Here is a 13,587-nt window from a genome sequence, read left to right on the forward strand (position 1 = left end):
AAAACGTATCCTGAGTTGAAAGTCTTGCAGGTGCAGCAGGCAAGTCTCTCTTAAAGGGGCAGCCTGGGCAGCATTTCAAACCACTATCTGTACTTCCTTCAGGAAATACACATCTAGTTATTATTATTATTCTAAAAAGTAGATAAACAAATAAGTAAATAGTTTCATTATAATTGAAAGAAAATTGTACATGAGAGCATCATTTGGCATCTTTATGATTGAGTTTATATTCTTAAAATAATACCTATTGATAATTAGAAGTAGGTAATTTAGTACCTATGTATTACTATTCTGCTAAAACGACAAGTTTTTATAGTCTTTTTTTTCTCTTTCTTTTGTTGCTTCTTAGAGACGGATGATGAAGACAAGCTCGAAGAAGGAAAAGAAGAAGATACTGAAGAGGACAGCATCTACCAGGAACTTGAGAGCTTGGAGGAAATGGACATCCCTGAAGAAGCTGCAGAAGATCCAGGACCATCTGAGAGCAAGAGGATGAAAGTTTCATTTGCAAGGGGCGTTAAAGAGATTTTAAACATGAAATTATCCATTGTGTTAGATCGATGTAAGGTATCCGACAGAAATGCCACGAGAATTTTAATAGCTACTCTAGAAGCACTAAACCTTGACCCTCTTGAGTACAAAGTCTCGAAAACTTTATTACATTCTAGAAGGCAAATGTTCAGAGAACAATATACTAAAAATTTTTTAGATAAAGTAAACATTCCTGAAAAAGAGCCCGTGGCTGTCCATTGGGATGGTAAACTTTTACCGGGTGTTTTAAAACATGAGCAATGTGAGCGAATAGCTATTGCTATTTCATATGGCGAAAAGGAACAGCTGCTGGGAGTTCCTGTAACAGCAAGCAGCCCTGGAGAAGAGCAAGCCGTAGCCATATATGAATGCCTACAGGAATGGGGTCTTCCCAACACCGTCAAGGTGATGTGCTTCGACACTGCAGCATCGAACACGGGAAGATTCAAAGGAGCATGCGTCCTATTGGAGCAAATGTTAGGAAGAGAATTGCTACACCTAGCTTGCCGTCACCATATCTTGGAAATTGTGTTAAGAGGCGTATTCGACACAAAAATGGGATCAACCACTGGACCTCATCGTGACATTTTCAAAAGATTCCTCACTGCGTGGCCCAAGATAGACAAAGGAAAATACGACACAGGTATCAGTGACAATCTAATACAAAAGCAGCTAACTCCAGAAGTAATTGCAAATGTTACTGCTGAATTTGAGACCAAATTAACTGAGAGCCACCCCAGAGATGACTACAAGGAACTGTTGCAGTTGGTTCTCGTATTTGTTGGATCACTAGACGGCAATGTTGTGGGTTTTAGAACTCCAGGAGCCATTCATCACGCTAGGTGGATGGCAAAGGCTATTTACTGCTTAAAAATGTTCATTTTTCGTCGTCAATTTAAGATGTCTAAAGAAGAAGAAAGTTCTGTGCGTGCCATTGCTGTTTTCCTAGTTAAAATTTATTGTAAAGCTTGGTTCAATGCTCCAAAAGCTCATCTTGCGCCAAAGCAAGATTTAGGTATTTTGCATAGTCTGTTAGACTATAAAGAATGTGACAACGACATTGCAGAAATAGCCCTGACCAAATTTTCGAACCATTTGTGGTATTTGAATGCAGAGTTGGTGGGATTATCGCTTTTTGATCCCACCATTACAGACGATGAAAAGTTGTTAATGGCTAATAAATTGCTCAGTAGCACAGATGAACCATCAGAGCATGCTAGGGTTGTAAATCCAAAAGTTAGGAAAGAAAAATTAAAAGAGGTAGTTGATGGAGGTTTGGTAAATTTACTTACCAAAGAAACATTTACATTCTTTGACCGATTTAATATAAAAACAGATTGTCATGATCACGTGTGTCTGCACGCAGATGTTTCCGCATGGCGAACCCATGTGACACACGTGACCCTGGATACACCGCCTCCAGTGGGGCGCATTTAAATAAAACGTGCAGGTGGATACGCCGCCTCCACCTGGCGAATTTGGGAATTACACGTTATACATAAAATCTGGAAACCCCGCCTCCAGTAAGGCGAATTTAAATAATAAAGGGGGAACCTGGGAAACTTTAACAATGGTGGGCCCTGCGATAGGGAATGGGGACATGGAGACCTCCTAAGCTCCCCTGAGCCAGTGTCCCTGCACTCCTTACATTCCCTAAACAGGCTCCGCACCTGTCGCCGCACGCGTACCTTTACGCAATTGCTCACCCTGACCATAAACCCTCACTAGGGAATGGGTCGGTGCGGAGACTAATCCCACCACTGCACTAATAACACACATGAGGAAAGAGACAATACAGGGGGAACACCACTTAGCTTTGCTCTGTTGCGTACGCTCCTAGCAACAGAGCCCACCACCTGCGTGCGTCTTCTCCTCCACCCGGATCCATCACCATAACAGGATCCTTCACCTTAGTGCAACCTTGGAGCAGAGTCCACCACCAGTTGCAGCTGCTTAGAACCAGAGTCCCAAGGATGAGTTCAGCTTCTGACACGAAGTCGAGCATGCTTGAGTCCAGTTCAGCAGCCAAGTCCCACATGGTGAGTGCCACTCTCCATAGTCGCCACTCCACCAGCCCATGCAGACACTTCCCGCTGACACCATCACTGCGACTCCACCACGCCATGCCAGCCCTTCGTCCAGACACCATAGCTGAAACACGTCCCCCCTGGCTAAGCTGCGCAGGACTCCTCACCAGCTCCATCCTTCCTCCAGGCTCTCCAACTCAAAGTGAACACAAACTCACAATATCACAGGCAGTGATTGAACACCCTGAGCACACCTTTATAGGGTGTCACACCTGATCCATAATTAAGTGAACATTAACCTAAACCTAAGGTGCGATACCATTCCCCACCACCGGGCAACTTAGAATGAACGACACCACGTGATAATTCTAATGGCCACCGGGGGCAATCATGACACACTTTGGAACCAAAGGAAAAAAAGTTCACTTAATGCATTTAATACCGCCAGATCCAACACTGGATCATGACACAGATTTCCTAAGACAAAATCCAAACACCTGGCCTCAAAATAATGACTTCCAAGAAGGATTGAAAATTGTCAAAACATTAAAAGTAGTTAATGATATGGCTGAGCGTGGTGTTAAATTAATAACCGACTTTAACGACCTTATGACAAAAGATGAAGAACAAAAGCAATATGTCCTGCAAGTTGTAAGCAAATGCCGAACATTATATTCTGACGTTTCAAAAACTACTTTAACAAAAGCTCTAGAATAGATTAGATAACTATGTAAAATTATCAACTCATGTAGGTACTACGTCTGTATCTTTTCTGTGTCTGTTTTGTATGTATTATATACCTCATTTTTTTATTTTAAAATAAAAAATGTCATTAGACTTATCAGTATTACTTGTTTTTTTGTTATATTTCTACTTTAAACTCAAAAATATACAAAAAAAAACAACATTTATCACTTAATAACAAAATATACGAAGTATGCTCCATTGCTCCTAGTGGTACCAGGTCACGTTCTTGGGGCTAAAAGCTGTTGTAACTCAGTTTGACTTAAAATAACAACAATTATGTATAAAATATAAATTTTGAAGAACAACATTAGCTTTCTTTTGAGATATTAAGCGTGTTTTTATTATTTACCGTTCTGGAGTTATGGCTCCATATGTCAGCTTTTTGGCCAAAAATTTGGATTTTTTCAAACTTTGAGCGAAGAGCGGCAAGGGGTAACGTCGTTTGACCAAGCTCAAATTTTGGCTATCTCAATATCTGGAAAGGGGAATCGTTTTGTGGGGTCCAGACGGACAACATTCCGACATCGATTTTTTGTGGTCACCCTAGTGCGCACATTGAGAAATTTCTACAAGGTTTCTGCATCTTTTGGCAACAAAAAAGCTGCACAGCGTTTTTGGTGCGTTTTTGCATACATTGTCTTTGCATGCGTTTTTTTTCCTGGGCATTCAATGGGTCAAAATCGCAGGCAAAAATGCACAAAGTCCATGTGCACACATTGAGTATTTGGTGAGTTTTTTACCCCAGTATTTGTAAGCCAAAACCAGTAGTGGAACAATCAGAGGAAAAGCATGACAGAAACATTTGCACCCCTTCTGCATTTATCACCCACTCCTGCTTTTGGCTTACAAATACTGGGGTAAAAAACTCACCAAATACTCAATGCGTGCATGTGGCTAAAGAATTGACATGCTGCGGAATTAAATGCACAGCAAATCCTGAAAGGAAAAATACTGATCATGTGCACAGGACTTCATGATTATCTTTGACTTTGCTGACATAAGGATTCCCTAGTGTTTTTGTGGCAGTTCTGCTCTGAAAAAACCCCGCAAAAGCACATTAAAAATGCACTGTGTGCACACTGCCTAACTGTCCTGGATCAGACAAGTAGAGAAAACATCTACATTTCTGATAAAATTAGAACATAGCTAGCTTTTGATAGAGTACAAAATGTGACAAAATGAATACAGTCTTCTTTTTCCCTTTCCATTTCCAGGAAGGCTCACTGAAATTGACTTTGCAGTGATTAAGGTTTGTTTCTGCTAATCTGAGCACGCGGAATTCAGGGCAATTTTCGTTGCTTAGTCTGTGCTGCATTTTGGACTCGATATGAATGAGTTACATTTTCGACACAGAAACATAATCGGAATTAAACATAACAAAGACAAAAGCTGGCTTTGCACCTACTGAAAGCTGCAAGTGTCTGTATTCAGCTGATATGCATCTTGCAAAGCTCGGCTGTTCCCAGAAGGCTACTCCATGAAGATTGAGCGCGCAGCGTCTGCTCGTGGTGCCTATGAGTCACACAGGATGCAGAAAATATTTCTGTTAGCCTCAACAGCAGTGATAAAATCATACAAAAGCAATCTCGTAAGCGACTCAATTTAGCTATAGAATATTGTGCAAATGACTTATGCAATATATTCCATTTCCTTAAAATTCTATTTCTGCAAATGAATATTATATGGGTGCAATAATGGTGATGTAAACGAGGATAAAAATCTAGTAAATATATATCCTTCACATTGTTAATCCTTTATAAACAAATACATAAATATATATCTTAATGGAGAAAAATTTACCAGTAGCATTAAGAGGACATCGATTGAATGCCAGGTCTCCAGCTGGGGTTCTTTTCCATACCATAGACATCAAATAGTCCTCGGGGCAGATTTCATAAGGAGCTGTGAATAAGAGTGAGAGATTTATATTAAACACACACATCTAGGATTCTGAGATTATTTGTCACGCTACTCAGTTTCCAACATGCCTGAGGAAAGAACCTTAGTAGTCCAGTGTGTTTGTTTCTAAAAACATTAGCTCCATGATAAAAATAGCTCACCCAGCAGTTTCTGCCTGTCATATTTTTAAAGTAATATTCTGCAGATGTGTGCGGCATTTTATCTCAATTCATAATGTATCATGGCATATTGCATATGATGCTTTATTTTTTTCTATTTATATATCCGGGATGAAGTAATAAAAAATAACCCTCTTGGTTGACAACTTGCCTCTCTACTTCCAGTATAGTAATGTGACAGTAGGGAAACAAGTTAACAAGATATTGACCAGTCAAATCCACCTCTGTAGTGGGACCGTTACAACAAAGGTCTTATAGTTATATGACAATATGTCAGGTCATATTGAGCTACACTTGATATTATTAAAAGAGAAAGCTGATGACCGAGTTAAAAGAATTCTACTCCAGCATGGACCAAGTCACCTAATTTGTTTTACGCTATGTCCTATCTTGTGTGATGGAAGCGGTTGCTCACTACAATATTTTTTGTATGTATTAGCCTGTAATCTTTTTAAAATTAGAATAAAAATAGCTACTAACTTACTGAACCCCTGTTGTCCTTCATCATTGCTGCCAATGTCCCAAGCCAGACTGCTTACTTCTTCGAGCATGGGAACAAGTGACCACCTCAGCCAATCAGTGGCCATTGACTGACTGCAGAGGTAATGTTCTTTCCAAGCAGTAAAGGGCCTGTCACACTAAGCGATATCGCTAGCAATATTGCTATAACGATAAGGTTTTTGTGACGTTATAGCGATATTGCTAGTGATATCATTATATCTGATACTTACCTCCGACCGCTCCCCCGCTGGTTATCGCTGATCGCGCGAGAATGTCCTGGACCGTTACTCGTCATCAGCTTCCTGCTGGGCTTCCTGTGGCGCCGATGAGTGACGCGTGGATGCGGGCGGGAGGACGTCAGGATCGCCTCGTCTGACAGGTAAGTAGCGACCCCCGACCCCTGCTATGTTGCTGGTGAGATCTGCCTGTGTGGCAGCTCACTAGCGACCACTTAGCGATGCACCAGCGATCCTGACTGTGCCATATCGCTGGTCGGGATCGCTGATGCATCGCTAAGTGTGACAGTACCTTAAGAGACAGTCTTCCTGGTCTAATCTGTGGATGACAGCTGCAGACAATCACTGATCAGTTAACTTATCATTGACCTATGGCTGGAGGAGTCTTGTGACATTACATACAGTGGGATGGTGCAAATAGTTTCTTCAAAGAGGAAGAGGACTAGAACTTTAATGCCACCTTTTGGAAGTAGTAATCCTAAAATTCAATGTCGACCCTTTAACAAGCCTTGTCACATGACTTAGGATAAAAGCCAAACCAGAATCTCAATTTGCAGACACTGTGTTTCGGGATACTGCCCCTCGTCAGTGCAAAGTGTGAGATCTGGTTTGGCTGTGTGAGAGGTGTCTGACCATGATCCAAGTAGTAATGTTTCTCCTTATGGAGAGTGACATGTTAAGCATGCCAAGATGAGAAGACTTAAAGCCACAATGCTCCTCTGGGAAACATGCAAATAGTCTCTTCAGAGAGGAAGAGGACTAGAACTCTAGTACCACCTATTGGAAGTAGCAATCCTAAAAGTCAATGTTGACCCTTTAACGAGCCTTGTCACATGACTTAGGATAAAAGCCAAACCATTGCGGCTTTAAGTCTCCTCATCTCAGCATGATTAACATGTAACTAACTGCAAGGAGAAACGTTACTACTTGAATCATGCAGTGGAAGGGAGACGACTAGGGGATTATTCTGTCAGTGGTATGGAGGAACTGCAAGTGCCTTTCAGATCAATAATTGTTTTTTCCACACCACCATAGCTTCTATTGTTCAATAAAATATTGCAGTGGACAACCCTTTTAAGACTAGATAGTATCTGCAGGTAATTATTATTATGGAGTACCTTACTGATTGCCAAGGAGCTACAGGTGGCCCAAGGCCAATTGTTGAAGAACACTACAGTCTAAACAATATACAGTATGTCAAGCCTTTTCATGGCTTAAAATAAACTATAATGTGTAGCATCAGATGAACAACTTTAAAAAATACATGATTGCACAATACTTTGTTAGATTTTATCACTGAACTTTTCTATTTAAGGCTGCCCAGTGATTGTGATGTGATTTTAAGATTTTTGATGGATTTTTTTTTTACAAAAAAAGTGTTGACATTTTGGATAAGCAGAAAGACTTAAAAGAAAAGTAAGCTTGGATACATCTGTGTAAAAAGAGTCAAATGTCATTGGACACTGTTAACTAGACGAAAGATTACTTATTATTAATTTAGGAGGATTATTCAACCCCAAACATTTCTGTTTGTAAAATATATTATTTTATTTTTGTAATAGAAAAGTGAGAAAGAATTTAGAACTTGAAAATTCTAAAAAAGAAAAGAACTAACAAAACAGCAGTGCTAGTGAAAGTTTGGGGTCTAAGAGAAGCCATTTAGAAAGAGCTGTGAAAGGTAAAATGACACACTTGCCTGGAGTTATGAGTTAAAAGTATAGCTCACTCCTTCCGATTCATTAAGTGGCACTTCCAGTAGTAATTTAAAGGATGCAGTTTCACCTATTATTTCAGCTTCTGCAGGGCATCATACTAACAGAAGTTCTAGTCTGAGGACAGGAAGCATTGAATGTGTATAACGAATCTCTACCTCACTTTTCTTTTTTTCCTCATTTCTGTTTTTCTTTCTAATAAACACTTTCATATGTTCTCTTTCTAAAATTCTTATTGGTGATTTCTCTAGACACATTTTAAAAAGGATTTGACCTTTTCCAACAAAAATAAAGCATACATTTTGACTGTCAAGAAAATGTACAATCTAATTCTAGATGCCGGTATAAGGTTACAAAAGCATTGGTAGCTATGCCTGCAAAGGTTTGTTTAGCTTCTGTAAATCATAGACTTTTAAGGCTTATATTTCTCTTTATTCTTCAGTTATGTGCAAATTAGCCCAAAATTTACTTTTACTCTGTCAAATAGTAATACAATGACAGAAATATAGCAAGGATCTCAATTATTGGAAGGCAGGTTTGACCAAGACTTACAGATCCAGTTTGTGTTTGTGTGTGTCTGGAAATCAGCTGATAATTAGAGATGAGCGAATTTGTTTGGATTTTGTCCCCGAATCTGATTTTGACATATTCGAGCCATATTTGAACAATATTTGTGCTGAATGTATGTTTTATGATTGGTTCCGAACATATTCGGTAATTTCTGCTCCCATTGACTCTAATGACGTTCGTCTGTGTTTGATGAATATTGCAAAAACAATATTCAATTCCGATCATATTCGGAAATGAATTTGAACAAATTCGCTCATCTCTACAGATAATCCCTTTACAGATTTAGTATATTACAGTCATGTTAACTAGTGTGGTTGTGCATTTTAATTTTTTTTAAGTGTTAACTGCCTGATCACTGATTTTATTTCTATTATATATATTACAAATCCAAAAGAAAAATGAAATCTATAGAAGTTTCCTTGGCCTTGGTATGTAAATAGATTCTTTCAGAGACAAACATTACTTCTAGAGCTCTAACATAATTTCTAATCTGGTGATGGCCATATTTATTAACCATTAGCAACAGAATTTTGAGCCTTTTGTGCCTTTCATATCAGTTTGTAAATCTGAATTAAAAGGTACCCATGGCTTCCTGCTATACTAAAATTTAGTAACATTAACCCCTTCACGACATGCGCCATATTGGTACAGCACATGTCGTGTCCCCCCCCATTGATGTGGGCTCTGACGGTGAGCCCACATATTTCCCTGGACATGTCAGTTGGCATAACAACCAGAGGTCTCTTGGAGAACTCTATGGTTGTCACAGCTGGATTGCTATGAGCACCACCCAGTGGTCAGCACTAAAATCAAGTGAGTAGATCTGCTACATACAGGCGATCTGATCAAAGTCGATTGGGTTATGGCAGCTTATAGTCTTCCATGTAATCTATTGAAGCATGCCAAAAGTAAAAAAAAAGTTTTTAAAAATATATAAAAAAATAAAATAAAATAGTTTCAATCACCCCCCTTTCACCCCATTCAAAATAAAACAATAAAAAAATCAAACATACACATTTGATATTGATGCATTCAGAATTGCCTGATATATCAATATGAAAAAGAATTAACCCAATCCCTAAACGGCGTAATGAGAAAAAAAGTCAAAATGCTGGAATTAAGTTTTTTTGGCTGATGCAACATTGCATTAAAAATCAATAAAAGGTGATCAAAAGATCATATCTGCACCAAAATAGTATAATTAAAAACATCAGCTCGGCATGCAAAAAATAAGCCCTCACCCAACCTGAGATCACAAAAAATGGAGATGCTACTGGTATTGGAAAATGACATAATTTTTTTTCTAACAAATTGTGGATTTTTTTTCACCACTTAAATAAAATAGAGTCTAGACATGTTTGGTGTCTATGAACTTGTAACGACCTGGAGAATCATAATGGCAGGAAAGTTTTAGCATTTGGGGAGCACAGTAAAAAAATATTAAAAACAGTTGTAGAATTGCACTTTTTTGCAATTTCACAGCACTTGGACTTGCTTTCCTATTTTTGAGTACACGACATGGTAATGCCAATAGTGTCATTCAAAAGTACTTCTCGTCCCACAAAAAAAGCCCTCATATGGTCATATTGATGGAAAAATAGAAAAGTTATGGCTCTGGGAAGAAGGGGAGAGAAAAACAGAAGTGCAAAAATGAAAAAGGGCTATATCATGAAGGGGTTAATGAGTGTTTAAAAATGTGTGTCATCCTACTCCTGTAGTTGGATGACATAATTTGAAAATACATTTCTTTAAGCACCTCTCTGGCACTTTTTTTAAAGTTTTACCGCTAAAGTGGTGCTTCTAATCTAAGTTCCCTGCCCCTCTTATACTTACTCGCTGCCATCTTCATCTTCTATAGCTGCTGCTCCCATCTCCAACAATTTGTGACAAGCCAGATTGGTTGGAGGTCACTTTTCAATGTAAGCCTATGAGAGCCTTCCTCTCACTCTCATAGATTTACATCGAGAGCTTGCGCCGGTTACTTATTACTTCCAGCCAGTCAGAAGTTGCATTCACAAGATGATGCTGTGGCACCGAAGCAGCGCTGATAAAAGGTGAACACAGTGCCGGGTAAACGTAAGACTAAAGGCATTGACCTTAGATTAGAAGCACCAATCCAGCACTGAAACAGAAAAGAAAACGCTGGTGTGGTGCTTTAAGGATGCAATAAATTTGTCAAGCCCATCCAGAATTACGATAGATTTGTTGCGAATAACAGCAACATTGTAACTAGAAATTGCTGTACATGATAAATGCACCCACATAGTCTGATGGAGTCAGTACAGTCTTTACGCACAAGCTCCATACACTGCAGCACAAGATCAGTGCTGGTGTATATGAGTTTTTTAAATTGTCAATTTGAAAGATCCAAACAGTTTAAAAAATGTCTTACATCCTGTAATAATTCTAATTTTTCATAACCTGCTAGTAAATAGCCACCCCCCAAAAGATTATACTGTTTTGACATAAATACTATAAAAATGCACAGATTTTTGCATAAATTTCATGCATTTATGGAGTAATCCAAAGTCAATTTAAAATACGGTAGCTTTAACTCAATTTGTATGTAATGAGACTGCTAAACTAAAACAAATGTTTATTCAACTTACAAAGTACTAATGCTAATTTTCATGCCTTGATGAGTTTGTTGTCAAATATAATTCACAAACATTTGATTAATGATTCCCTTTACTCCTATTATGCTTACATGGTTTTGGATTTGTGTATGATAATACAAACACTGACTTGATAAGTTGATAAGTTCAATTCTATATATAGAAAATATTAAAGTACAGTTTGATTACAGAAGTTTTATCGGCAGAGTTACCACCAAATCTGTATTTTTTAGATCTATAATTCAGTAAAATTCTAATCAATACGAGTCAATAGTACCTCTGATTACTCAAAAGTCAATTTCACTGTAAGAACGGACTGCATCCATCCAATCAATAAGCAAAGAATTAAAAGAGGAGGGATACAGCTAATTGGTCTAACTGCTTACGTATTGGAGGGTCTGTAGCACTAATCTCAATATCAGGTGCACAGAAGCTCCTGGACCATTGAATCAAGAGAATAAATCAAAAAAGATAAGTCATTAAAGGTGAACATACTCGACTCATGCTTCCGACTTGCCCATGACTAGGTGTTGGTATTTTATTAACTTTTTATGATACATCCAGAGCATCATTTAAGTTGCTATATTAACCAAGATGGCAATGATTGGGCTAGTAGTGCTTGTGTAATGGTTATATGCAAAAGCTCATAAAAATGAAGGTCTAAGGAATAAGAAAAAGAACAGATATTAATGAACAATTTCTACACTAATACCTAAAGAGGATAGTCCTTGACAAATATGTTTTTCATCCACAGATGTATTTAGTAGTCAACTGTATAAAAAAATTGAGGCCATGGTTCCATTTTGGTGAAACATAAGTGAAAATACCCCTTTATTCACCCATACAACCTACGGTACATTTCAGCTCTCTCTACGGAGTCATTTTCAAGCAGGTTCCATAAGGAGAGCCGAATGTAGTGTCTGTGGGTAAATATCAGAATCTAACTTTTTTTCATGACATGAAAGTGCTGTCTCAATTTTGTTTTTGATATTTATGAAGAGAGCACTGTGCCATCTACCTTTGGTGAATTTAACACCCACAAAAGATCTGCTGCTCTTTTTTTATTATTTAGTTAACTGTATATTATTTAGGTAATTATTTAGGATTTTTTTGTTGTATCTAACAAAAGTTAAGTTTCAGAGTTTTCTTGGTATTTAGGGAAATCTTTTGCCTTTGGCACTGCAAAAATAAAGCTCTTTTTAGAATTGATGCCAGCTACACTACTGTACAATATATTTTGTATCAATAGTCCACTAATATTAAGCTAATTGCAAGGTTTCCAGCTGCTGGTAACCCCAGCATTACTGTAAGTTACACTGCTACAGCCTATATGCTGGGCCCAAGGGCGGACATATCAATGGTGCAACCTGGTTGGCATTTCTACCTCCAAAGTGGGTGAATTTGTGCATTATGATGAGCTCATGGGCTCCAAAGGGCCCATATACTGTTCTTTCACAGGGACTCTTTTCTGTCTATGTCTTCCACTTGCTGGGACCATTTCAATATATGGTTCTAGTAAGTAATCAAGAACAGCGCCCTTTTCTGCAAAAGCTTTGGCTAATTTAGGAGCAACCCTTTCTGCACCCAACAAGTGGACTTTGTTGCATAAAAGTTCTGCCACTATGCCAACAACTCGATTTAGGACAATGTAATGCATTTTAAGATGTGGAAATTTCTGCAAAAAAGATGCAGCATGGAATTTCACCCTAGTGCTTGGATAATAAATGAACACAATCTTAATTAATCATCTATCTGATGTGAAATATCAGGAAAACTTTAAAGCATAACACAATTCAGTGGGAAATAGTTCACTTTTTTTCTAATTTTAGAGGAATTTTCCAGTACCAACTAAATATGCTTAAAATGAGAAAATAAAATGTATTTACTTTTCATGCCAACAGCTCTTTGGCTACCAGTTTACTTATGTTATATGTTATTTACATTCATAACTGTGGGAACTGATCATTAGTCACATCACCAATGTAGCTAATGATTAGCACTGGTCATATCACCAATGTGAAAAAATAAATATAAAAGCATATATAGAAGTAAAATAAAAGCCATACAAAGGCAGTCTAGAACCCATGAATCTAGAAAAATGCTTTTCAAAGTGTGAAGCTGACCTCATCAATTCTCAAGGTAAGGTGCAAATAGAGGGTGGTTTTCAGAAAAGTTGTCATACTCTGTACAGTTCTTGGCTGCAGCAGTCTCTGATTTAGCAATATTTTTCACCTATTTTAATGTAATGCAGTGTTAAGGAGATAAGTAAAAGTATATTGAGCTGCATTTTACACTTTGTATCTATTTCACAGTTGAGTAATAAAACAATGGAGCAAATTTTTCCCTTTATAAACCAGATTTATAGGAAAAATTATTATGAAGTTCAAATGTAAAATAAATGGTAGAAAAGCTGCAGAATAGTTAGTTTGTATGCTGCATATTTTTGAAAAGCCTCGGGAGTGAATATCCCATTAGTTTGTAGAATAAAACTTACACATTACCTTGGTAACAGAATTCTTTCTTTTGGCAGTGGACGATGAAATAAAAGAAAAACAGACGTCTGAAGCACT

The 13,587-nt window shown here is 38.0% G+C and overlaps 1 protein-coding gene across 6 annotated transcripts in view; it reads right to left on the reverse strand.

Moving 5' to 3' along the window:
- The window catches only part of ADGRB3 (adhesion G protein-coupled receptor B3), a 1,461,501-nt gene that overhangs the window by 689,765 nt on the left and 758,149 nt on the right, over positions 1-13,587 (reverse strand). For all 6 annotated transcript variants that reach the window (XM_073569395.1, XM_073569396.1, XM_073569393.1 and 3 more), the window contains 2 exons: positions 5,106-5,207; positions 4,711-4,817 (listed from right to left, as the gene is read on the reverse strand). In XM_073569395.1, the coding sequence (XP_073425496.1) occupies positions 4,711-4,817; positions 5,106-5,207 (209 nt within the window). The remainder of the gene's footprint in view (positions 1-4,710; positions 4,818-5,105; positions 5,208-13,587) is intronic.

Source organism: Dendrobates tinctorius, unplaced genomic scaffold (assembly GCF_039654945.1).
Source record: "Dendrobates tinctorius isolate UK_male_01 unplaced genomic scaffold, ASM3965494v1 ptg000024l, whole genome shotgun sequence".
NCBI classification, from domain to species: Eukaryota; Metazoa; Chordata; class Amphibia; order Anura; family Dendrobatidae; genus Dendrobates; species Dendrobates tinctorius.